This window comes from Sphaerodactylus townsendi, linkage group LG01 (genome assembly GCF_021028975.2).
Source record: "Sphaerodactylus townsendi isolate TG3544 linkage group LG01, MPM_Stown_v2.3, whole genome shotgun sequence".
NCBI classification, from domain to species: domain Eukaryota; kingdom Metazoa; phylum Chordata; class Lepidosauria; order Squamata; family Sphaerodactylidae; genus Sphaerodactylus; species Sphaerodactylus townsendi.
Window position 1 is genome coordinate 14,499,431 of NC_059425.1, and position 27,164 is coordinate 14,526,594.

Below are 27,164 nucleotides of genomic sequence, written 5' to 3' on the forward strand. Positions count from 1 at the left end.
CCATTGGGGCCATCACTGGAAATACCACGCCCTAAGGTGGATCAGAACTTCACTGGTAAAACTCAGTGAGTGAGTCAGTATATACCGTAGCTAAGTTTCTAGTCCTCATGTGTGCAAAGAAAGTGACTTCTTAGAAACCCAAAGAGGTTTTTTTTTTTTTTTTACAAAGCCAGCCTTAGATGAAGAAGGAGAAAACATTGTGTGTCACTTTGGACCTCCATTGGGGAGCAAAGTGGGGTATAAATGAAGGAATTCAAATCTTTAAAAAAATAGAAAGGGCAAATTTGGCTGGTATTGGAAGGTAGTTTTGAGATAGTTGAGAGAGAGATGCTTTAATCTCAGCATCTTCCAATTCAACCGAGGTTGTCCTGAAAACAGCATCAAGTTTGTTTGAAACTAGAATCTGACCCCAGGGTCTTTGCCATCCCAGACAAATTTGCAACGTCATGCTTCCACTCTTGTTCCTTCTGCCGTTTAATGAGCGGATGTGTGACAGCACCCTTCAGATCTCTGCCACTGAACCAGAGTTAAATTTAGAAGATCTATATATTTTTCCCTTCATTAATTTTTTTCTCCTCGGTAAACTTTTCGGATGTGCATCGAGAGCTGTCGTCTGGCTGAAATCTGTTCCAGGAGCTGGCCTAAGCCCTCCTCCCTGGCTTAAAGCCAAAATCTTGATTCTGCGCATCTGCGCGTCCACCATACTATTGCTGAAATCGCTGCAGAGGCACAGAAAATTCTTCGGGACGTCTTGAACGTGCGATCGATAGCATATGGCCTGCTAAGCAGCTCCAGGCAAACTGCCTGGTGCCGGCCTTCTGGAAACCAAGTCTGCGTAGGGCTCTTTTGAAGAGGAACGCGAGTCCCAATTTATACATGCAATGTTCTGATATGAGACTCAGGCTGAGGAATCAACGTCGCTCTAGCCCAGGGGTAGGGAACCTGCGGCTCAAGAGCCGCATGCGGCTCTTCTGCCCTTGCACTGCGGCTCCATGAGCCGAGCTGCCAGCCCCACCCTTGCCCGCCCTGCAGGCAAAGCCAGGGCTTACACTCAACTGCCCACGGCCCGGCAGCTGGGCTGCTTGCGCGGAGCTTCCCCTACTTTCGCCCGCCCATTGGGGCGGGGGCCGAGGCACCCCGGCCGGACGGTGAGGCTGGAGCTGCCAGCTTCAAAAATCCTTGCCAGCTTCCTGCAGGCCAGCTAGGAAGCGGAGCACACGCAATACCAGCCAGCGGCACAGCTGGGCCGCACCCGTGCAAGTGGGTTCCCCTCTTCCGCCCGCCCGTTTGGCTGAGGCGGGCGCTAGCAGTCCCGGGTGAGGGGCCAAAGCCGCCCACGGCTTCATCCTGCCTCCCGCCCACCGCAGGCAGCAGAGGCGGAAGCGCCTGTCAATTGTCCGCCCGGCCCGGCTGGAGCGCACTGTGACTTCCCCTCTCGGCTGCCCCATTTGAGCGGGGCGAGCGCTTTCCCGGCAGTTGGCGAGGCCGAGCCACCGGCTACATCCTTGCCCACCCTGCAGGCTGCAGGGCGGGCGCATCCCTGCGCTTCTCAGAATGAGCGGAGTAAAAGGTAAAAAAACCCAATATATACAGTGTTATCTTTATTTTAAATGTCAAAAATTATTTGCGGCTCCAAGTGTTTTCTTTTCCCATGGAAAACGGGTCCAAATGGCTCTTTGAGTGTTAAAGGTTCCCTACCCCTGCTCTAGCCTATACCCACTAATTTCAGTCTACAGTAACTCTGCATACAGTTGCAGTCGGCTTAGTGCTCCAGGCTGGGGTACACCTCATTGAATACTCTTTGGTGTCTAAAATTGATTCATTTTATTGTATTGTATTTGTATTCTGTCCTTTCCTGACCACAGACAATCCCTGTAAGCAGAAAGCTAGTACTTCAGGAGGAGTCTAGCATAGAGTTGCCAGTTCCTAGAGATTTTGGGGTGGAGCCTAGGGAAGGGTGGGGTTTAGGGAGGGGAGGGAACTCAGTGGGGTATAAGGTCCTAGAGTCTGTCTTCCAAAACAGCCATTTTATCCATGGGAACTAACCTTTGCCGTTATAATTCCAGGAGATCTCCAGGGTGACCTAGAGGTTGACATCCTCAAGCACCCTCAAGCACAGCATGGGGCTGGCAGGGGCTGATGGGAATTGTAGTCCATGAACATCAGGAGAGCCATAGTTTGCAGGACTGGAGATAAATCCCCATTTAACCATGACGCTCTTTGCCATACCCCTAGAGACACCCCTCACCTGTTTTCCCCTTTACTTGCGCCCGCCGCCTCAGGCTGGCACCTTATTTAGGAATGGAGTTTGGAATTAGGGACGTTCCTCCCCGATTCAAGGCCAAAGTGGTGGGCAGTTGCCCAAGGCGCCCCCTAGTGGGGGGTGCAAAAACTGCAGGTTCGTTTGTGGGATTTTTTGTATTTTCAGTGTTTTCCCTTTTTTGGCCTACAGAGGGCGCAAAATTTCAGGGATGTTTCACGAGACTCTCCTGATGCTATCACCCAGGTTTGGTGAGCTTTGGTTCAGGGGGTCCAAAGTTATGGACTCCTTAAACCAGTAAATTGTTGTTACCGCTGCTGCTCAGGTAACAACAAGTTATTTCAGCTCAGCAACATCGCAATGAAGTATAAGGGAAATGCGGGCGTTCCTTCAAAAGCAAAAAGGATTTTATTGCCCAAAGTGATGGTGCACAAGCTCAGATCAGGAAATTAAAGCGCGCCCTTGCCCGCAGCGCCAATTACCCAATAGCCTTTTATTCCCAAACTTCAAAGGGGGCAAAGGGGCAGGGAAAAGGGAAGGAGAGGGGGCAAGTCCCTCACCACAAACATGGCAATAGGAGAAAAATACCCAATAGCAATTCAAAAGCAAGATACAGTTACACCTTTTGAATGGGATTACCAAATCCCACTGTCAGCTGTCTTCCTGCGAGGATCCATGGCCTAATGGTGCTGGAGCGAGGAGAGCAGATGAGGCCTATTCCAAGGAAATCCAGAGGTGGAGCTTGCTACGCGCACCCAGCTATTTCCCTTATCAGGCGGCAAATGTTTCCACATTACCAAGTAAATACCCTGAAGGCTCCTGCCTCCGCGTTGTTGCAACAAAGAAAAGTTCAAAATTGTCAATGGTGGTCACCGCCGCTTACGTCCTTCCAACTGCTGGGGACCTTTGGAGTGCTGGCAACAAGGAATTCCCGATTTGCCCGAGTCCATAGCAGGGTACTTTGTCCGAAAGGGTATTAGGCTGAGGCGTTGGTCTAAAGCTGCATTCCAGAATAACTTTCTTGTCCCTTAATATCAAACCTTTCCAGGCCACTGCTTTTGGCCATCCCAGACACAAATTTCAAAAAAATAACATGTTTCTAAACTTAAGCGTTAGGGGAAAGCGCCTTAAAGGGATAAAAAGCACTCGCATACTTTATGGGCGAAGACTTTCCTAAACCTAACAATAACAGGACCTTAAACTAACTGGAGAACCTAGTCAAACTAAAATCCTAAACAGTAAGAAAATCATAAATTCAACTCTAAAGGGGCTTTTATTACATCCTAGAATGGCATACACAAGAGGGAAACCATATATCATTGGCACAAGCATACATAAGCGTTCTCTGTGAGCCTTATGGAGGCTTCTGAACCACACAAGTCTCCGCGTCCGGGCATGGAGCCAGTGTAACCAGGTAACCTGACTCAGGAAAATATTTTGTTTATTTTCCTGTGGCGGTAACATTGTGACCTGTTGCAAACAGAGCAAGAAATGTGAGAAAATGGGCAGTGGATAATAATACCAAACATGCCCCGAAGAAAAGGTTATGCAGCGAATGTTACTTGGGATCACAGTAATCTTGCCATGCGTAGAGCTCCTCACTCTCCCTCTTCACGAACATAAGGACCGTCATATTTTTCTGCTCTTCTCAGCCTTCCCAGGACCTCTGTGTTTCAAAAAGCCCTGGGGGGAGGTCTGGATGAACCCCCTGGTGTTTCTGTTTCCATGTTTGCTTTTTCATTCCAGAAAGTTCTGGGGCGTTTTGAAATCTGATTTGCACCTGCCAGCATGTAATTTCATCGAGTGCAAGCTCAAGAAACATGCTTCATGCGAAGTAAGCCCGACTGTGCTCCAGAAAATGTATTTCTGAGGAAACCGGTTTAGGATTTCCCTGCTTGTTCACAAGGCATCCTGGCCCACATTCTAAGAAAGCTGTAAACTGCGGGTTTTGGGATTCTTCCAGCGTGCTTGGAAATATTTCCCCCTTTCCCACCTACTCCATTTGTATTTAGCACACAGCCAATGCAGAGGTCTGGGGAATTCTAAAACGTATGCTTTGAGATATTTTGGTTGGCCCAAATACGAAGGCATCACACTGCTGTTGTTTGGGGATGGAAAGCATAGTGTTGCAAACAACCTGGAGGGAATATGTCCTGCTCCAGCGTGGTGTAGTGGTTAAGAGCAGGTGGATTCTAATCTGGAGAACTGGGTTTGATTCCCCACTCCTCCACCTGAGTGGCAGAGGCTTATCTGGTGAACCTGGTGTGTTTCTGCACTCCTGCATTCCTGCTGTAACCTCTACCTGTGGGTTCTGTGGGGCAGAACTTGGAATGAGTTTGCAACAACAAATTTAAAAAAACCAAAATGTTTTACTTTCTTAACATATAACATCAAACATCAACATTTAACATCACACTTCAAGGTCCTGTTCAGGTTTCATTTCAAATCCTTCTAGTTACAGTCTTCTGATATTGCCAAGTCCAATTCTTCCTGCAAGTGGGTTGGCTCCTGAAGACTCCAAAGGCTTGGTGAACAGGATTCAACATGATGAAGGTTTCCAGGAGAACTCTCACCCATTACAACCACACAAAAAAACCCCCTGAAACAATAAACTCCAACATTTACAACATAGCAAAAACAAACAACTACCTTCCCACTAGTTCCCAACAACATTGCAGTTACCTCAACAAGGTGTTAAGGGCTTATAGAAATCAAGGTCCGAGTCTGGTAGCCTTGTCTCCTCCAAACTACATGAGCTCTGCAGCCTCTTGCTGCTTTGAGTCTCCACCCCTTTCTGGGTCAACCCATTCTGAGCATGGGGGTTACACTGGGTGATCTTGGGCTAGTTACAGTTCTCTCAGGACTCTCTCAGCCCCACCTACCTCCCAAGGTGTCTGTTGTGAGGAGAGGAAGGGAAAGGAGCTTGTAAACCACCTTAAGTCTCCTTACAGGGTAGAAAGGTGGGGTATAAATCCAAACACTTCTTCTTCTTCTTTAACAGAGGTTTAGTATGTGGAAGAGCCAGCGTGGTGTGGTGGTTAAGAGCTGTGGACTCTCATCTGGAGAACTGGTTTGATTCTCCACCCCTCCACATGAAGCCTGCCTTGTGAACTTGGGCCAGTCACAGTTCTCTCTGAACTCTCTCAGCCCACGCGGAGGCAGGCAATGGCAAACCTCCTCCAAATGTCACTTGCCTGGAAACCTCTACAGGCAATGACAATTGTTATACAGAATATTCAAACTTTCAGAAAAGTAAAATAACGGCTTCTGGCAAACACCGGAAAAGCAGGATCTGGAAGCTATATGGCTTTAAACTGGAACAAGCAAACTGTGGAGCTGTGCGATGTCCGGCCGCCTGGGTAAGTTGCCCCTCCGCTGGTGCATTTGCCTCTTGGGCCAGCCAAAAGGACATTTCCTCTGGGACAGCAGTATGCCAGCCCCCCCCCCCCCGGATTGGGCTATGCATGTTATATTGTTAAACGAAAAGGCTGAGAGAGTTCTGAGAGAACTGTGACTGGTGCAAGGTCGCCCAGCAGGCTTCATGTGGAGGAGCGGGGAATCAAACCCGGTTCTCCAGGTGAGTGTCCACCGCTCTTAACCACTATACTTAGCTGACTTTTTTTCCTTACAGAGCTTACCAACAGAGATAAAACACAGAATAAAATGCGCTCGAAGCACAAAACCAAGACTATAATTTATTTAAAACAATTTCTAGCCTATGCCTTCTGACCTCCCTCCAAACCTCAGAGTAAAACCTCCCCAACCACAGAGCCTGAACTCTGCATGTTCGTTCCCAACAGATGTAAAGACTTAATTCCAATCCTGATTTCAGTACATAACTACATTTCCTTAGGTGCTGTGTGGTTTCCGGGCTGTATGGCCGTGTTCTAGCAGCATTCTCTCCTGACATTTCACCTGCATCTGTGGCTGGCATCTTCAGAGGATCTGATGTTGGGAAAGCAAGTGGAGTATATATATTTGTTGGAGTGTCCAGGGTGGGTGAAGAAACATTGTCTGTGAGTACCAAAGAAGGCAACCAGGTCAATATTTGAGGGCATCTGAATAGAAGTATGAGTAACAATGAAGTCTATAGCATGGGAGTAACAATGGAGATAGCAAGGTCACTGGTGGGAGCATCTGAATAGAAGTATCCTGGCCTTTGTTTCTTTTGTCTATGACAGTGATGGCAAACCTATGGCACGGGTGCCAGAGGTGGCACTCGGAGCCCTCTCTGTGGGCACGCGCACACAGAGTTCATCATGTGGGGGGCAGAAAATCACACACACACATCTAGGCTGGCCTGGGCCACTGAGCATGACGTGCGAGCACTGCGGTGAGCAGGGAGGACTCGGCTGGCGGGCCTGGTACCTGTGCTCCGGGTGGCTGCTGCCGGGGGTGGGTGGGTGCAGAAGAGGCAGAGATGCTAGAGAGGCACAGAGCGGTGTGCGCGGGACTTGCTGGAGGCTAGAGCAGGCTGGCTCCTGCTCGAGCAGGTGGGGCAGAGAAAGAGGGAGCCAACCGTTTTTTCCTAAACTAAAACCTCAGCATTCAGGTTAAAATGCAGGGGTTGGCACTTTGCGATAAATAAGTGGGGTTTGGGGTTGCAATTTGGGCGCTCGGTCTCGAAAAGGTTCGCCATCACTGGTCTATGGTCATCCTGTGTTTGTGTGGAGCTGGTTAGACACTGTCTTGACTCTAGTATTTTTCAACACTGGCAGCCAAGTTCTTTTCATTTTCATAGTTTCTTCCTTTCTGTTAAAATTGTCCATGTGCTTATGGATTTCAATGGCTTCTCTGACGTAGTGGCTTTCAGAGTGGTCCAGAATTTCTGTTTTTTCAAATAATATTCTATGTCCAGGTTGGTTTATCATGTGTTCTGCTATTGCTGATTTTTCTGGCTGAAATAGTCTGCAGTGCCTTTCGTGTTCTTTGACACGTGTCTGCGCGCTGCGTTTGGTGGTTCCTATGTAGACTTGTCATTTCCTATGTAGACATACATTTCCTTAGCCTGTCTTCTTCGCTCTTTCCTTTCCCTTTGTGGGCTGTATCTCCATCAAAATGGACAGCTCCGTGGGGCAGCGGCCACTTAATTGCTTACATTAATCTGCAAAGCACTAAGAATGCTATATAAAATAATAATAATAAATAATAATCCACCAGGCAGACTTCCACCTCTACCCACTTAAATGTTCAGCACAAAATCATGCAATGTGTTACCGTGTTATTTCACAGTTTGAGACCTAATGCCGCTGCCAGTTCCGGGTTGGGAAATTCCTGGTTTTTTGAGGGTGAACCCTGGAGACGATGAAGTACAGAGGAACCTCGGTTTTCGTCGGTAATCTGTCTGAAGCGAATCGATGAAAACTGAAACCAGTGAAAACTGAGGCGAACTTTTCCAGACGAATCAATGTAAATCCAATTAATCCGTTCTAGGCACTCCAAAAAACATACCAAAAACACGTTTTTTGGTGAATAAACATAGCGTTTAATGCTGAAAACAGTAACAAACAATAGCAGTAGGACCAGCTTCAGAGCCAGTGGACCAATGCCGCGCCAGAAAGCTGTCCAAAGAGGTCTGTTTCTGACGCCTCTTTCAGATTTGTCTGAAATGGGGCAAGACATTGTCATTAAACAAGTTGCAGACACGGCCCGCAACAGCTTTGTCCGGGTGATTTTTCTCTACAAACCCCTGCACCTTACTGCAAATCGATGAAAACCGAGGCAAATCGATGAAAACCGAGACAAATTTTTCACTGAAATAACCAATGAAAACCGAAACGGATGAAAACCGAAGGCAATGAAAACCGAGGTTCATCTGTAATGCAAAATAAATAAGTCAGACAGAACCACACAACTGTTAATAATAGAGCCTTTTTTGGCATTGTTGTTGTTTTTTGCCATCAAGTTGCAGTTGACTTCCGGCATTCAGAGGTGGTTTGCCATCGTGTCACCCACCTCTGCATTATACCATACCCCTGGCCTCCCTTGTAGGTCTCCCATCCAAATACTTGCCAGGGTCAAAGCTGTGAGTGGGTGGTTGACCCAAGGTTACCCAATGAATTTCAATGGCATTGTGGGGATTATGAATCTGGGTTTCCCAAATCCTAGTCCAATATCTTAACCACTATACCAGTCTGGAGAACTGGGTTTGATTCCCCGCTCTGCCGCTTGAGCTGTGGAGGCTTATCTGGGGAACCAGATTAGCTTGTGCACTCCAACACACGCCAGCTGAGTGATCTTGGGCTAGTCACAGTTCTTCGGAGCTCTCTCAGCCCCACCTACCTCACAGGGTGCTTGTTGTGGGAGGGGGAGGAAAAGGAGATTGTCAGCCCCTTTGAGTCTCCTTACAGGAGAGAAAGGGGGATTTAAACCCAACTCTTCTTCTTCTTCTACACCACACCGCCTCTCACAGGGTTGCCATAAGTCAGAAATGAACTGATGGCACTTAACACACACACAGGACCCACCAAATGTATTTTAATGTATCATTTTATTAATGTATTTTATTTTCAATCTTGTATTTTATTAATGTATTTTATTTTCAATCTTGTATTTTAATGTAATGTATTTTAATCGTGAATGTAAGTCGCTCTAAGCCCTATGGCATAGAAGTTTGATGAAATAAATAAAGAAAGAACACTTTAAAGTGTGCAAGCTTTTCTGGACTCCAGAATTCTTCTTCAGGCTGTTAGTAAAAACGTTCGTTTACAGGAAGAAGCTTCCAAGACGCCCTGGGATGCCATCCCTGAGGGCCTCCAGACTGTTTTGCAACCCACCAGTGACATCTACTGAACAGTGCTGGAAACACAACTCTAAACAAAGCAGAAAGATGGGAGCCCTGGGGGTTGTAACTCCAGGCAGACGTGGGTCTCTCAAGTGCTTTATCATCATCTTTATGGCTCTTAGCCCTGCGCGGGAGGTCATTAATGCTCCTAATTTACCAACAGGAAGCCAAACTCACAGTTCATTCCAGAGCATCTGGCGCTCTCCCCATTTAGCTAGCATTTGAACACAGGTCTTGAAACAAATCTGGTTCCCCGCTCCTGACATGCCGTTCTGTGCTTAAATGTCTGATTTCCGACCGCAGGGGGGTCTGGCTGCCATCGTCCTGTTTGTGAAGGACTGACACATAGAGGATGGAGTGGAGTTGCTTTCTCTTGCCCCAGAAGGCCAGGCCAGGACCGACGGGTGTCAGGACCCCCCGGACTGTTCAGAGGAAGCACTTCTGTTTTAGCAAAAGTCTTTATTCAGAAACAGCAGTTCAGGTAAAATAGGCCATCAGACGTTTGTTGACAGAACTCCCCCCCCCCCCACCGCCCAGTGGTGCGATCCAAAAATTTTAGTAACAGGTTCCCATGGTGGTGGGATTCAAACTGTTAGAAACGTGGGTCCAAGGACCCTCAAAATAATCTGGACAAAGTTGGTGAAGCAGGTAACAAAGCTTTTATTGGTTTACGGTCTTGCAAGATCGGGTGTCCACCCAGTAGTAGGCACACCCTTCCTTTGTTCTACAACAGTTTATAATACTTTTTCAGGACCACCCAATCCCTCCCTCACTTCTCCATTGGCTAGGAGATGAGGGCCATAGCCTATTACAATTCATCTAGGCATACTATGTCATATACCAGGTGGTATCTTCTCCAATTAATACATCTCTATATGGTCATTTCCTGTAATTAATATTTGGTTCTTAGTTGTCAACCCTTCGTTAGTGTCTTCATGATATATATCCATGCACCTGCCACGTCTTTGGTTCCCTTATCTTTCTGTGAAGACACCATCATATTTTACCCCTTCATCCAAAGGCCTTCTACCTTGGCACAGGATCTTAGCCGCCTATAAGCGGGTACCTCTTGGCACAAGAACCTAGGTCTTCCTGACCCACTCCCCTGCTTTGAAGACACTATCCCAAGCTTGCTAGGGGCCCTCTTATCAGCAGGTGTCTGTTTGGCACAAGAACTCATGTTCTATTACTGTTTATGACTATTGAAACCAGGCTTCAGAAGCATCTTAGAAAAAGAGCTAGAGGCCTTAAGAAGCTTCTGAATGGAGTTTCTGCTTAATAGCACCTACTGATTAGGATCTAGAGAAGCAAGCTGTTTTAGCTATTTTACACTTTAAACTGAGAGAATAACATTTATAGCAGGATTCATTACACATGAAGCATTAAGATACATATATTGAACATGAGTGATTAACATATTCTTTAAGTTTCATTATTTAGCTACAATATAAAAGCATTCAAATATACAAACATGATTATAAACTACTACATAACCACATCACCTATTATTCCCCTCTAACCCTTGACCTTTTTTCTTCTGCTAGCTCATTATTTTAAAGCAGGTGTGCTTTTAATTGGGATATGATAAGAAATACACAGGTCAAATGGAATATACTAAGCATCATACTCCCATCTCTCTTTGAATTCCATCCAACTTAACAGGCTTTATTCAAGAGTAGATACTATACGTGGACTTTATATTCAGAGTCAACCTACTAAATCTTGTGATTCTGTGAAGGGTATATTCTTTGTGACTTCTAAATCCCATATATTGTGCACTAAAATATGTGTATGTGTAGATAACTCAATATAATCTTACACCTTATGAAAACACCTAAAGCTACCTTCTTTTATAACTTATAAGGCAATCATTGTCATTGTCCCGTGTATACTTTATAAAAGTAACACCTCTTTGGCATATGTAAAAGCAACATTTTCATCTATCACAAAACTGAGGCGTAGCGCCAATGGGGCTGGGCGGGGCACAACAGGGGCGTGGCCGGGCATTCTGGGGGCGGGGCATTCCTGGGGGGGGCTGTGGCAAGGACGCAGCCGCTGAGCCGGTCCTTGGGTGGGAAATGAATGCATGCAGGCGCAGGCTGCCACGCACGCTGGTGCACCTCCTGCTAGACTGCTTCAAGTTCTGCGCGCTACTGCTGAGAGGAGGGGCGTAACTAAGGCAAAAAATCACGTGGCAAAATCACCAATTAGTAACCCCCTCTCGGCACACACAAATAATTAGTAACCTACTCTCGGGAACCTGTGAGAACCTGCTGGATCCCACCTCTGCCCTCGCACCTGCCAAAACTCCTGTACAAATATCGAAAGCAAATGATTAACCGCCCCACTCTAGACCACACACCCCTTTGCCAGAGAAAGAAGGAGAAGAAGAAGAGTTTGGATTGATATCCCCCCTTTCTCTCCTGCAGGAGACTCAAAGGGGCTTACAATCTCCTTGCCCTTCCCCCCTCACAACAAACACCCTGTGAGGTGGGTGGGGCTGAGAGAGCTCCGAGAAGCTATGACTAGCCCAAGGTCACCCAGTTGGCGTGTGTGGGAATGCACAGGCTAATCTGAATTCCCCAGATAAGCCTCCACAGCTCAGGCGGCAGAACGGGGAATCAAACCCGGTTCCTCCAGATTAGATACACGCGCTCTAAACCTGCTACGCCACCGAACTCTTCTCTCTCAGCTAGCAAGGAATGCGGCGGATATTAAATCAGAAGAGTTTGTGGTTGAACAACAGGAAGAACTTCCTCGGTGGAACACACTTCCTTGGAAAGTGGCATCTTCAGAGGATCTGATGGTATATATACAGGTATATATACTCCACTTTCTTTCCTACCATCAGATCCTCTGAAGATGCCAGCCACAGATGCAGGCGAAAAGTCAGGAGAGAATGCTGTTAGAACACGGCCACACAGCCCGGAAACCACACAGCACCCCCAAACAATTTTTTTATTATAAGGTGTACACAAATGGGCAAATGGAAAACCTGTCAGATCTGGAATACAAGCTGTTTTCTTTACTAAAGCTGGAACAATCCACCATGCATACTTGATGCAAGTTTCCAGTGACTAACACCATCAGCGTTTCAGCCTCAAAGGCCTTCCTCAGCAGTCAAAAGTCAACTGTTTTCCACCACATAGGTACAGAAAATAATGTATTTTAGTCATAGTGAGTTGTTGCTGCAGCAACTGCTATGGTTATATTGCACTGTTTTTTGTACGTGGGTGTAGTTGACTTTTGACCACTGCTGGCCAGTGAGCGAGACCTTTGAGGCTGAAGCACATATATTATAACCAGAGGTGGGATCCAGCAGGTTCTCACAGGTTCCCAAGAGTAGGTTACTCATTATTTGTGTGTGCCGAGAGGGGGTTACTAATTGGTGATTTTGCCATGCGATTTTTGCCTTAGTTACGCCCCTCCTCTCAGCAGTAGCGCGCAGAACTTGAAGCAATCTAGCAGGAGGTGAACTGGCGTGTGTGGCAGCCTGCGCCTGCGTGCATTGGTTTCCCGCCCAAGGACCGGCGCAGCGGCTGCGTCCTTGCCACAGCCCCGCCCAGGAACGCCCGGCCACGCCCACGTCGTGCCCTGCCCAGCCCCATTGGTGCTACGCCACAGTTTGAATCCCACCACCATGGGAACCTGTTACTAAAATTTTTGGATCCCACCACTGGTGGCCTCCCATCAAAATTCTGACCCTGCTTAGCTGCCAACATATAACTTCCCAGCAAGGGGCTCTGAAGGCGAGTGAGAAGCACAGGTGGTTTGCCATGGCCTTCCTTTGCAGCCTTCCTTAGTGGTTTCCCATCCAAGTATCAACCAGCTTAGTTGCTAACAGCTGCGAAGATCAGGCGATCCGATGCTGCCTTCCCTCAAAACCTCTGTTGATGGGATTTGTTTCTCCAGGCTTGTTGGCAACCCTCTAAGGACATGGTGTATATATTTGGGTCACAGAGTGCTGACCAAAGACAAGTCAGAAAAAAAAGGTGTAAATGCTGTTAAGGTTATAGATTTGGTTATAGATTTGTAAATTGTTTTAAATTACCTTAGTTTTATGTGTAAAATGTTGTTTTTAGCCTGCTGTGTTTAAGGTTATTATGTATTGTTGTTGCAGGCCTGCTGTACGCTGCCCAGAGCCCTTCGAGGATGGGCGGTTTAAAATCTAACAGATAGATAGATAGACAGGCAGTGCCATCTGGGATCATATCCAGCCTGTGTTGCACCAGCTGCATTGGCTCCCAGTGGAGTTCCGAATCATCTTCAAGGTGTTGGTGTTGACCTTTAAGGCCTTACGCGGCCTGGGACCCTCGTACCTTCAGGACCGCATTACCCCATATGTCCCGAGTCGACCTCTGCGCTCAGCAGAGGCCAATTTACTGGAGATCCCTGGCCCCTCAATGATGTGGCTGGCCTCCACTCGAGCCAGGGCCTTTATGACTCTGGCCCCTGCCTGGTGGAACACTCTACCACCAGCTGTCTGGGCTCTGCAGGACCTTGGAGAGTTCCGTAGGGCCTGCAAGACCGAATTGTTCCACCGGGCCTACGGAGAGACCAGCCGCCGAGGGTGCCCTGCTTTCATCCTCCCCCCTGCTGTATAGGGTCCCTAACATCATCGGGACCCATCACTCTTCTTGGGAGGGTTGCATATGGGTTCGTGGGATACTGTTTTAGAATGAAAATTTTAAACTTTTATATATTTATGTTTATATATGCTTTTATATTGTTCACCGCCCTGAGCCCTTTGGGGATAGGGCGGTATACGAAATCAAATAATAAATAAAAAATAAAATAAATAGATAGATCGATAGATCGATAGATAGATAGATAGATAGATAGATAGATAGATAGATAGATAGATAGATAGATAGGTAGGTAGGTAGGTAGGTAGGTAGGTAGGTAGGTAGGTAGGTAGGTAGGTAACTGGAGAGTCAAACATGTCAGATGCCATCTTTCCCCCTCTATTATAGAAGTCGGCGTTTGTACAGTATTCTGTCCATGCTTTAAATAGTTGCACCTTTGAATCTGTGAGATTTCACAGATGCTGGATTATGATACATGTCGTTTTTTCCTCTTCGGGTGCAACAGGATAGGAAAACATTCCATCCTTTGTATTTGATTCGTGATGGGCAATTCATTATCTGTTCTTGGTGCTGCACTAACTGCAAGGATCATGTGTATGGAGGGTTGCCAGCTTTGGTGTGAGAAATACCTGGAGATTTTGGGGGTGGAGCCTGTGAAGGGCGGGAGTTGTGGAGAGCAGGGACCCCAGCAAGTTATAATACCACGCACTTCAGTTTGCAAAATTTTCTCCAGGAAAACTGATCTCTTTTGCCTGGAAACCTCTTGCAATTCCAGGCCATCTCCAGCTACCACCTGGAGGTTGGAAACCCCAATATCCTTCTTGAATGGCAGTGCCCAGAACTGCACACAACGTTCCAGGTCAGGTCTAACTAAGGCAGAATAGAGAGGCACAGTTACATCCCTCGATCTAGACATTATACTCCTATTGATATAATCCAGAATCGCATTGGCTTTCTTGGCCGCCACATCACAGTACTGGCTACTGAAGCCTGCTGGGTGACCCAGGGCTAGTCACAGTTCTCTCAGAACTCTATCAGCCTCACCTACCTCACAAACTGTCTGATGTGGGGAGAGGAAGGGAAAGGAGCTTGTAGGCCACCTTGAGTCTCCTTAGAGGAAAGGTGGGATGTAAATCCAAACTCTCCTTCTTAACTGCTACACCACGCTGGGGTCCAGTGGCTCATTTAGAAGAGAAGAGTTTGGATTTATATCCCCTCCTTTCCCTCCTGTAGGAGACTCAAAGGGACTGACAATCTCCTTTCTCTTCTCCCCCCACAGCAAACACCCTGGTGGGGTGGGGTTGAGAGAGCTCCGAAGAGCTGTGACCAGTGCAAGGAGTGCCCAAGCTAATGTGGCTCACCAGATAAGGCTCCACAGCTCATCGGCAGAGCAGGGACCCAAACCCGGTCCCCCAGATCAGAGTGCACCTGCTCTTAACCACTACACCACGCTGGCTCTCATTTACACGTGCAAATTGCAGCCGGGGGAAGGAAGGCACGTCTGAATGAGCCAGTCATTAAAGAAAGAAAGAGAAAAGCGGGGTGAAACATAGGTGTGGGGGGTGTGGGGCGGCCTCCGGGCCCCGACCGGGCCCTGAGCCGGCGAGGTGGCCCTGAGGAGGGAAGGCGGCGGCGGGCTGCTGCGGGCTGCCTTCCAGGCGGAGGGCGGAGCCGGCGCGGAGCGGAGCGGCCGGGCGGCGAGGCGAGCGGCGGGTCCGGGGCGGGCGGGCGGGCGCGGCGCAGCAGCAGCCAGGCAGGCACGGCGGGGCCGCCCCGATGCGGCGCTGCGGGGCGCGGGGGAGCGGGCGCCGGTGCGAGGCGCCCCCGGCCCACCCTTAACATGCGGCCGGGGCGCCTGCTGGCGGCGCCACGCGTACACCATGCCCGGCGTGGGGGAAGACGACGGGGCGCAGCAGCCGGGGGCGGGCGAGCTGCCCACGCTCACCCCGGCCGGGGGACCCCCAAGGGAGGAGGTGAGGCCGGCCCCGATCGGGGGGGGGGCGCTGGAGGGGGGTGGGTGGGGAGGCGCCTTTGCGCTGCGCCCTGGGCGGAGACGAGGCCCCCTCCGCCCTCTCCAAACTCCTGGAGCAGCTTGACAAAACAAAACAACACAGTGGCTTGGGGTGGGGGGCAGAGGGTCAGATCTGGGGCGGGGGGGGGAGGCCCGGGATCTTCCTCCCCCCCTTTCCCCCTCGTACCCCACCCCTCGGTGGGCGAGGCGGGCGGGCGGGGGAGAGCCGGGAGGTGGCGGCGATTCTGCTGCAGAGCACACGTGCCTCTCTTTGTACATTATTAATAGCCCCGCTGGGGTTAAAAATAAACCCGGGTTTCTGGCCAAGGGTGAGGAGGGGGGGCAGATGGGGCTGCTTCTGCCCCCCTCCCGTGAGAAGGAGCCTGCCCACAGCCCCCCCCCCCCCCGGATCTTGCATTGACTTGGAATTGATTGTGTGCGCGGACTTAAGCGGGGGCCGGTGCGTGAAAACGCCGAGAACCCCGTTGCAGAGCTGCCTGGTGGTGGGGGGGGGTGGGGGGAGCTCGGTGGGGGCCGGTGCTGGGGGGGCGGTCTGCAGGAAAGGGGGGGCATCCTGGGTCCGTGTTGTGTTTTTGCAACCGGCGCGTATTGGGGAGGGGGGGGGGGAGGGAACCGTCCGCGCCAAGTTCTGCATTGCACCACCGCGTCCTTCTCGCCTCTCCGGCGGGTGGCAGCGACTCCTGATGGGGGCTTGGAGCGGGTGGCGGGGAAAGGGAGGCAAACCCGAGGCTTTTTTGGGGGAGGGGGGGGAGGAAGAGGAGAGACAAAGGCAGGGGGAGAAGAGGGGGGGAATCCTGCCACACTGGCCGATCCCCCCCGCCCTACACCCAGGTTGGAAAAAAAGAGAAGGAAAGAAAAGGATTTGCTCAGCCCAGGCTCACCAACCACCCCCCCCCCCCCCGCAATTGCCAACCTGCAGTGAGCTTCTCCCTCTCCCCCCCCCCCTTCTAGTTTGGGAATGGAGGACTGCTTGCTCCAGAATAGAGGAAACAGCCTTCTCCCTGCCCCACACCTTCCATCTTTGGGAATGATGCATTTCCAGGAGGCGCTTGTCTTGAGATTATGAGCGGGTCTGGAAAAGACTTGCTGTTTCCTCCCTCGAAGGGACCTTGCTTTGGATCTTCTGGGGACCTTAAGGGAAATCCTTCTCTGGGCTTTGGGTAGAGGCCCCGATCTTCTCGGTCTGTTTCGGGCCTCGATTGCTCCACTGTACCCAGGGCTGAGGCCGGGCATTTTAAGACTGGCGCCTGGCAAAACTGGAACAACCAAAGCTTCAAGAAGGTTTCTTTGAACTTAAAATGCTCTGCAGGTAACACATTTGTCACCTGCAGAGTGTTTTAAGGTCAAAGAAACCGTCTCGAAGCTTTGGTTCTTCCGGTTGTCTCCCTTTTGGGAGTTCAGGACAACATGCATGATCCTTCTCGCGTCTTCCATTTTATCCTCATAACAGCCCTGCAAGGTAGGGCTATTGAGAATAAGGCTCAGTGGGTTTTTCATAGCAATTGGGTTTGGATCTGGATTTCCCCAGGCCTAATCCAAACCTACCTTGGCTCTTACTTGTAGTCCTGAGGCTTACGGACAGAGGCGTTCCTCACATTGGGCAAAGTGGGCAGTTGTTTGTAGCCCCTGTAGGGGCTTAAAACTGCAGGTCTGCCAGGGATTTTTTGTATTTTTTAGTGTATTTCTGTTTTGGCCTGCAGAGGGTGCGGTTTTTAGGCTAGCAGCACCAAAATTTCAGGGATTTTTCAGGAGACTCTCCTGATGATATCACCCAGGTTTGGTGAGCTTTGGTTTAGGGAGTCCAAAGTTATGGACTCCAAAAGAAAGTGCCCCATTCCCCATTGTTTCCAATGGGAGCTAATAGGAGATGGGGGCTACACCTTTGAGAGTCCATAACTTTGGACCCCCAGAACCAAACTTCACCAAACCTGGGTGCTATCATCAGTAGGGTTTCACGAAGATACCCTGAAATTTTGGTGCTGCTATCTTAATAATTGCATCCCTGACAGCAGGCATCCCCTAAATTTCCCCAGATTTTCCTTTTAAATCCACCCCCTTTCTGCCAATGCTTGTTTTCTTTCTTTCTTTTATTCTCTCAATGTCTAATAAATTGGCATGGATTTAACGGGAGAGTCTGAGGTCCCCAGTTTAAACATTGAAAGTGATGCTGTTTCAGGGTGGGGGAGAATCAACCCCAAAACAAAGATGCTTAATACAGCTTGAACTGGGGACCCCAGATTCTCCCTTTAAGGTGGATTTAAAAGGAGAATCTGGGCTCGTTAGTTGAACACCATTGAAAATGATGCTGTTTGGGGGTGGATTCCAGCATCACTTGTTTAGACTACGGAGCCCAGATTCTCCTTTTAAATCCACCTTAAAGGGAGAATCTGGGGTCCCCAGTTTAAATAACATTGAAAGTAATGCTGTTTCCCCCAATTGGGGGGACTGGATACAACACCATAAAATGTTTTCATACAGTAGCAGTATTAAAACATTTTGAAAGCATTTTGAAATTGTTTTCAAAAAAATTATTTCTGCTGTGTGCCATGGCCCATTGCTGTGTTCAGATTTGTGAGTTGGGGCATGTTCTATAATGTGATGGTGACTTTGAAACGACCTGGTGGAAAAAATCATTGTTTGGTCACGGTGTGGGAGGGTGGCCGCCCATGGCGGCGCGGGGGGGGGGGATCAAACTCAGGTTTTGCCCAGCGCTCCAGTTTGCCTAGGTACGCCACTGCCAGCGGACCATCTGTCTAGTTCCAGAGGAGAAACTCGGTATAAATCCTAGCTGTGTTCTGTGACACACTGACTTGTGTGGTTTCTCAGAGCTGAGTTCAGGTGTTGGTGTGGTGGTCAACATTTTCTGCCATGACATTCCTGTCTCAGTGCTGGGGAAAACACATTTGTCATCTGGTCACCCATGCCCTTAAATAACGTCATGCTGCTGTCTCGATTAGAATTTGATTCTGAGTTGGTGTCTGGAACAGCAATGCCGGATGATTCCATTAACTGCTGCATTTATTTATTTGCTGTATTTATGCTCTGCTTTCTTCCTCAATAGGGCAGTCGGGGTGGCCAACCTATGGGGCTCCAGAAGTTCATGGACTACAATTCCCATCAGCCCCTACCAGCATGGCCAATCAGCAGGGGCTGATGGGAATTGTAGTCCATGAACATCTGGAGCCCCATAAGTTGGCCACCCCTGGTACAGCATTCTCCCCTTCTTCGTTTTATCCTTACAACAGCCCTGCGGGGAAAGTTAGGCTGAGTATACTTGACCACGGTCATCTAGCGAGCTTCTGTGGCAGAGTGCCAGTTCAAACACAGGCCTCCCAGATCCTGTTTTGACATGACCCGCTACACCATGCTGACTCTCAGCGATTTAGTAATTAGGAATATGTTTTTCCTGCCTTTTCCCTCCTCCCCTACTTTCCATTTCCTACATCCTTTGCTCTTTTTAGTGACCCAGCGAAGTAACTCAGGTGAGAAGATGGTGCTAAGTTTTAAAACAGAAGTGTTGACTACTTTTGTCGAGGGCTTTCATGGCTGGAATCAACAGGCTGTTGTGGGTTTTCTGGGCTGTGTGGCCATGGCCTCGTAATTTTTGCTCCTAATTTAACCCACATCTAAGGCTGGCGTCTTCAGGGCCATGTCGACAGCTAGCTGACTTAATTTTGTTGTTCTTTGTTTGCATTAGGGCCACCCCAATGTTCAAGGCAAGAGACAAGCAGAGGTGGTTTGCCGTGGCTTGCCTGTGTAGCCACCGTATGCTTCCTTAGTGGTCTCCCATCCAAGTACTAACCGGGGCTGACCCTGCTTAGCTTCCCAGATCAGAAGAGTCCGGGCTAGCCTGGACCATGGAGATCAGGGCTTCTTGATACAGTCAGCAAACTCAACAGTAAAACTATTCCTGGCCCTTGCTGCGTCTGACTGTGGTAGAAGGGGGTATAAGTTTGAATGCTTTCCCCCTCCCTGCATGTAGAAAATTAGCAGTCCACTTTGATCTTTCCCCTGATATGCTAGTTGTTTTAAGTGCAGGGAGTTTTTAATGTATCGCTCTCTGTTTTGGAGTGTAGGAGGCAATCAGATCAGAGGTCCCAAAGGCTGTTTTGCTTGTCCAGCTTGGCGTTTGAAAGTGATATGATCCGTGGAGGGTAATAGAGGGCATCAGTGCTTGAAAATGAATAGGAAGTGAAATCCTGGCTGTGGGTGTGTGCATTCACTTTGGGAAGCATCATAATTTCTTAGTTGGGGGATGGTGAAGTCATGTGAGCTTTGACTCCTGAGTTTGATTGCTGACAGCAAGGTTATTGATTAGCGCCAAGGGCTTCGGAGCCAGGATTCGCACTTGGTCTTTGATTTAGGAGAGGGAAGAGATAGTTTTTCTAGAGCAGGGGTTAACATCCGATGGAAACGTTACTGGGGTTGAAAGAAACCCGAGGCCATTTCAGCCTCTTATATCCTCTGCTCCTTGTAACCCAAAAGACCTGCAGTTACTCAAGAACAGCAGGAAAACATGCAGTCTCGTTCATTCTTTCATTCTACTCCATATGCTTTGGGGATGCTTGTATTTCAAAAGGAGAGAGGTCTAAGGGGAAGAGCCAGGGTGGTGTAGTGGTTAAGAGCAGGTGCACTCTAATCTGGAGAACCGGGTTTGATTCCCCACTCTGCCACTGGAGCTGTGGAGGCTTATCTGATGAACCAGATTAGCTTGTGCACTCCCAACACATGCCAGCTGGGTGAAGGGAAAGGAACTTGTAAGCCTCCTCCTCCTCCTCCTCCTCCTCCTGCTTCTTCTTCTTTTTCTTCTTCCTCTTCTGGTTAGAGGGGATAAGCACGATTCCTGGGCCCAGACACCGTCTCTGGGAAGGAGACAGTTCACAGTAGGGGTCAAAGTTCCTGACTTCTCCCCACCCATCTCTGGTTATTGGAGTAAACTTAACATCCAGGGCTTTCCCTTCTACCCTGAATCCATTTCTGATGTTTTTCTTCTTTGGTCCTGTAACGCCCCATTCCGCGAATGCATTAGTGCAAATGGAAGGTTTGCGTGAGCTCCACCCTGCCACCCTCTGCGGGGGCATTCCTAAAAGCTCTTTGCTGTTGGCACTTTTCCCAGAGGCTTCAGCCAAGCTTTTATAGCCAGGGATGGCCGGGGCAGGGCAGGGGGATTTGAAAGAGAGAGGACTGGTTTAAAGTGGAAGAAACTCCCCTTGGCCCCTGCTAATGGACACGGCACACCATCCTCTAGGAACTCGTCCTTTGCACACCTTGTTAAGTAATCCGTTCGCAAGGAGCGTGGCTAGATCTTGGCCGGAACAAACAGTTCGTGTCGGCGAGTGACCTGGGTGTTGCTGTGCCCAGAAATTTTGCGGCGGTAAAGCAGTTTGCAAGTTCCCCATCGGCTTTACGGTCCACGTGCGAGCCATCTAATTTGTTCAAAATCAAGCTATTTAATTTATCAGACAGTTTTAAGCGAATTAAATCCCGAGTGCCAACTGGCCGTTGGGCATTGGGGCTCCTTTGTGCTTGTTGGCTGGGTCCCCTGAAAGCTCCAACAGGGTATCTCTTTATTTGAACCCTGGAGAGCCAGCGTGGTGTAGTGGAATGCAGCAATGGACCAAGACCCTGGGTGACTTGGGTTTGAATCCCCCTTTTCTATCATAGGTGCTCGCTGCGTGACCTTGGTCCCATCACAAACTTTCAGCCTGGCCTTCCTCATAGAGCTGTTGTTGTGGGGAAAATGGAGAAGGGGAGAACAATGCTCTAAAAGCTGCTTTTGAGTCTCAGTGGGAGAGAAAAATAGGATTAAAAAAAATGTGCATGCATTTAGAGGCGAAGCAAAGAGGAAAAGCGCCCAGCGTGTCCTCCGCCCCCCCCCCAGAATGCCCTCGCCCCGGAATGTCCCCGGAACACTCTCACCACGCCCCCACAGGGGCGCGCCCCCGGTGCATCGTGTCCCCATCCCCTTAGAGCTACGCCTCCGCATGCCTGTACAATTGGGTAGGAGGCAGCCAGTTTCGTTAATTTATCTATTGGTAATGAAGAGGGCTAAAAACTTGAATCCTTTCTTTTTTAAAAAAAATTATTTTATTGAACCATAATGAACTTTAATACAATAATATGATTTTTAAAACCATGATTGTTACAAAGAATAAAAGACAAAATAAACCGTATTGAGTATTAAGTGTCAAATCAGAAGGCATTTAATGAAATATGAGAAATAAGGAAGAAAATGAAAAAGAAGAGAGGATATAAGGAAGGTATCTAATGAAGTATGAGAAATAAAGATGAAAATGAAAAAGAAGAGAGGATATAAGAAAGGTATCTAATGAAATATGAGAAATAAAGATGAAAATGAAGAAGAGAGGATATTAGAAAGAATCAGAGAAGGCTGTAGGTTATATTAAGCTAAACTCATAAAAATAGTGTAAAGAAGAAAAAATAGGCAAGAAGATAAAGGAAAAGGAGAAAAAGAGATAGAAGAGTTCCTAATGGAGCATTGAACATGGGGGGAAGGGACTGGGAATATTCCCAAAGAGTCTTGATCCTGAGCATAGCTCTGTAGCATGTCGTCATTCTTCTCTTCCTTTTTCTCTTCCTTTTCCTCTCTCTTCCCCTTCCCTCCCAACCCACTTTCCCCGGGATGAGCAGCAACGACCCCTGAAGCAGTCTTTGAGCAGTTCTCTTTGCCGGGAGTCCCACTGGAAATGCCTCGTCCTCACCTTGCTGATGTACGGCTGCTTTGGCGTCATGACCTGGTGCCGCCTCTCAACGGTGACCCGCAGGAACTATGACAACTACCGGGGTGCTGCCATCACCTACCATGACAGTCCGTGCTCCAACGGCTATATCTATATCCCACTGGCGTTCTTAGGGATGTTGTACGTAGTCTACCTGGTGGAGTGTTGGCACCGATTCGCCAAGGGGCAGATGCAGTACCGTGTGGACACGGCCAGCGTGTACGAGAAGGTGCAGCGCATGCAACAGGCCACGCCATGTATCTGGTGGAAGGCCATTAGCTATCACTATATCCGCCGCACCCGGCAGGTGACCCGCTACCGCAACGGGGATGCATACACCACCACCCAGGTCTACCACGAGCGAGTCAATACGCACGTGTCTGAAACGGAGTTTGACTACTCTGGGCACGGCGTGAAGGATGTGTCCAAGGAGCTGCTGGGACTCTCAGATTACCCTGTCACCAAGTTGCGGTTCACCAAGTGTTTCAGCTTCGCCACTGGGGAGGCGGAGGCGGCTTACTTGACCCAGCGGGCCCGCTTCTTTGGTGAGAACGAGGGTTTGGATGACTACATGGAAGCTCGTGAAGGGATGCATCTCAAGAACGTGGACTTTAAGGAGAACATGCTGGTCTTCCCCGATCCAGGGCGCCCCCCATGGTACACCCGGCGCTGGGTCTTCTGGCTGGCCTCTTTCCTGCTTCTCTCCTGGCCGTTGCGAGTCCTGTCCGAATACCGCACGGCCAACGTGCACTACCATGTGGAGAAACTCTTTGGGGCAGATGACGGGCCCAGCCCACTGGATGCCACCGGGGGTTACGGGCGCCGCATCTCGCGCGTCAACACCGTGGACATGACCGAGCTGGAGTGGCACATCTGTTCCAATCAGCAGCTGGTGCCTAGCTACTCGGAAGCCATGCTCATGGACTCCACCGTGGTTGCGGGCGCGGCCTACCTGCGCAGCTGCCAGCGCTGCCGCCGGACTGTGAGCAGCAACTCCCTGCCTTCGAGGAACACCCGCGCGCTCTACGCCCGCCTCCCTTTCAGCTGCAGCCGCTTCTCGCTGGGCGGGGCACGGCGGTGCGGGGGGGTCCTCCGCAGCTTGAGTGGGAGCCACGTGGGGAGCAGCATCGAGACCGAGCCGCTGGAGAGCCCCCCCTGCTATCAAGATGCTTTGTATTTCCCCGTGCTGATCGTGCATGGCGGGGAGGGGTGTCACCGCAACGGACATAGGCCAGGCCCCGCAGGGAGGTCGTCAGGGACTCCACTGTGACCTTAGAGTCGAGGACAGTTGAGGCAAAGCCCCCTTCGGTCCCCAAGAATGGGAAGGAAGAAACAGAGAAACCCCTTAGCCCCTTCCCCTCCCCTCAGAGAGCCTGTAAACCAGGCAATGGGGGCTTTTTTGGGCCAAACCCCTTTTCTTGACATTCTGCTCCGAGGATAAAGAAACACTTTTTGTTTGTTCATTTGCAAAGAAAGCCAATGTTCGCTTGTTTTGCACAATTCCTGGGTTTGTGAAAGAGGAGCATGGAGTTTTCTCGGAGAGTGGAAAGTGGGTGTCTGAATGGGGATAGGACCATTTAGGACCAATGAGATAGTAGCTTGGGGAGGAAGTATAAGGAGCCAAGTGCGGCGTAGAAGCTGTAGTTTCTGATCATGGGGAGTGCTCCCCTGCTAACAGAGGGCATCTTTCTGAGACTTTTGCCTGGCGCTGCCTGCTCCTCCTCTGTCATGAGGTCTAGAATGTGCCAGGGACTGGCATTTGTATTTGCATCATGGGTATAGAAAAGATCTCCCCCTCCCCTTAGATTCAGGCGGGGGAATTCACCCACAGGATGTGTGGGCAGGACAAAAAACTTACCCCGTTTCTTATGGGTCTGTTCTTTGTGGCAGGGAATAAATTAAATTCAAAACAAAGGCTTCTTTTCCCGCCAACTTGCTCCCGAATTTTGTCTGTTGTAAACGTTAGAGCGTGGCCTCGTGGAAGATAAATCCGTCTGTGGCTATTAGCTGTTGTGGTAGACAAATGGACCTCTTTGTTTAGGGGAAGGGGATCTGTGAACGCCAGATGGTGGTGGGAAAGTACAGAAGGAGTCTTCATGGCTTCTCATGGACTTCCCAGAAGTATCTGACTTATCCGTGTTAGAGACAGGTTATGGGTCCAGGCGGTCCCCTTGTCTGCTGCTGTTGGGCTTACAGTGGCTTAGTGGAACATGCCTACACACGGGCAGTAAGTTTCTGAATGGCAGGTGCTGGTTCAGACAATATGAGTGGTCTCCAGTACCGTGGCCTGCTTTTACGTTGGCCACAGCAAGGAACAGCATTCTGAATTTGGCGACCCTTCAGGTCTAATCTAGCAAGGAAATGTTTGGAGATCCCCTGTTTTATTGTTCTGCAGTAGAAGAATTTGTCCAGTAGCCCTTTACAGAGCAAACGATTTCCAGGGTATGAGCTTTCAAGAATCAATTCTCCTTTCATTATATACAAGTAGAAATGAAGATACCGGAGCCCTTATTTCTCCCTCTTTATTCCTCCCAGGGTGGTTTAGTGGTTAAGAGCAGGTAGATTCCAATCTGGAGAACTGGGTTCGATTCCCCACTCCTCCATGTGAGCGGCAGAGTTTTATCTGGCGAACCGGATTTGTTTCCTGCTCCTCCACATGAAGCCTGCTGGGTGACCTTGGGCTAGTCACAGTTCTCTCCGAACTCTCTCAGTCCCACCTACCTCACATGTTGTCAGTTGTGGGGAGAGGAAAGGAAGGAGTTTGAAAGACCCCTTGAGACTCCTTACATGAGTAAAAACAGGGTATAAAGCCAAACTCCTCTTCCCTTCCTCCTCTACCTTCCGACTGGGATATAAGGGCTCAGAGATTTCCTTTCCAGCTTGTAGCTGAAGAAGGGAGTTTTAACTCTCAAAAGTGTACACTCTGGAAACTTTGTTGATCTTTAAAGTGCTGTTGGCTTCAAATGTAGATTTTAACTGCGTATTCACTTACTGCAGGATCGGTGGACCATGAGGCAGCATTGGGCTGGGCAGGGAATCCTCTAGAGCAGAATTTAGACGTGTCAGGTAGACAGACAAGGCCAGGCTTACGGCCCGTGTTGTCTGCAATTCAGAGCCATTGCTGGAGCTGGGATAAAGGACCAAACTGAAAATTATAGGGCATTGAGGGGGAATCGTGCAAAATTAAGAATGTTTCAGGTGTACCCCGCCTACAAGACATGTTCTCCATGGTTTTGTTTTCGTCTGACTCTGGCTCAGTTGTTTGTAGGCTGGCAATTTATATTTTATAGATTTTGAAGCAAGTTAACAGCCATTTCCCTCTAGTCAGCAAATTTTAGGACTCGTGGATCTGCCAGTGGGTAGTGGGAATAGGAATCTGTTTGGGAATTCTGTGCAGCATTACCAGACTACACTTCCCAGCATTCTTTGGGGAGGAGAAAACCGCCATTTTGTTTGGCTGTATCCACTGTTGCTGCGCTATAACACTCATCCACAATTGGCCAAGATGTGAGTGATCGCTATGACACCATGATAGCACCAGATCCAGTGGTGTGTTGATGCGGTCTTGAAGTGTTCCATAACTGGTTTTGAATGTAGCCACATCCCCAAGTCTGGGAGGGTTTAAGTGAATTCATTCATTTCCCTGCCCCTTCAACTAAAGAGGGTCCCAAAAGGAAGTCCTTTTCTGGACCGTAGCTCTCTTGATCTGGCCTCCCTCGCAAAGTGGGTGGGGCTTATTTCAGGATCCCAATTTGGGGGTGGGGCTTATCTCCCCCCGGATTCCTCTCCTACAGCACACAGGCAAAGACACTGCCTTGTCATTCCTGGGAAAACGGTGTGGTTGAAAGGGATGGAAACTTTTCTGGGTTCACAGCCTTCCCATCCTATTCTAGCTGCAGAGTGCGTGCATATGAAGGACCCCGGCGTTCCGAGTGTGCTCTGCATCTGCGCATGGGCTCCAACTCAGATCAAGGCCTTGATTTTTTTTTCTGTTCTTTCTGGGCAAGAAATCCATCCTAGCAACCATGCGCGACCCTCCACCCTCTCTCTCGGGAATGAACCGATTCCTATTTAAAAGAGACTCAGTTGCGAAACGGGAACTGGAGAAGGGTGGGGGAAGATAACCCGAAAGGGTGCAGGGTGGGGGTGGTGACCGCGGGAGGTTGGACCATGACACAGAAATAAAATAACTTTGGAATCCTTTCCTCACTGGGCAATAAAGCTCTTTCAAGGTGGATAGGTGTGTCCGTTTGTGTTTTTGTCCGGGGAAGGGGCTATGACAGTGGTGGCGAACCTATGGCATGGGTGCCAGAGGTGGCACTCAGAGCCCTCTCCGTGGGCACGCGCCCCTGCCCCACATCTAGGCTGGCCTAGGCTGCTGGGCTCAATTATTAGCATTAAACCTAAGACCTAGTTTTGGGGAAGCAGTGTAGGTAACCCTGTTAAGTGCTATTAAACCCCACTGATTTTCATGCAAAGAAGTAAAGCGCGATCCTTTACCTGGGAGTAAGCTCGGTTGCTGGCAATGAGGCTTGCTTCTGAGTAAATCCTCCTAGGGTCGTGATTCACCAATCGAAGTGTTGCACGGTTGCTTCAAAGCAAAGCAACTGACTACCACCAAGCTTACTCCCGAGTAACACACGCCTTGGAGCCAACCGTTTTTCCTAAACTAAAACCTCAGTATTCAGGTTAAATTGCCGTGTTGGCACTTTGCGATAAATAAGTGGGTTTTGGGTTGCAGTTTGGGCACTCGGTCTCGAAA

At 49.2% G+C, this 27,164-nt stretch overlaps 1 protein-coding gene across 1 annotated transcript; it reads left to right on the forward strand.

The window, feature by feature from the left end:
- Nucleotides 1-15,305: 15,305 nt before the first annotated feature.
- TMEM151A (transmembrane protein 151A) lies at nucleotides 15,306-25,055 on the forward strand. The gene is made up of 2 exons (XM_048511566.1): nucleotides 15,306-15,603; nucleotides 22,314-25,055. Exons 1-2 carry the CDS (start codon nucleotides 15,511-15,513, stop codon nucleotides 23,670-23,672), a joined length of 1,452 nt encoding a protein of 483 aa, XP_048367523.1. The 5' UTR covers nucleotides 15,306-15,510; the 3' UTR covers nucleotides 23,673-25,055.
- The last annotated feature ends 2,109 nt before the right edge of the window (nucleotides 25,056-27,164 follow it).

What these genes read in the sequence shown, in the direction of transcription:
- TMEM151A (XM_048511566.1), top strand. Translation starts at nt 15,511, where the DNA reads ATGCCCGGCGTGGGGGAAGACGACGGGGCGCAGCAGCCGGGGGCGGGC. An exon ending in GGGGACCCCCAAGGGAGGAG is followed by an intron (nt 15,604 to 22,313) that starts GTGAGGCCGGCC and finishes CGGGATGAGCAG; the next exon opens with CAACGACCCCTGAAGCAGTC.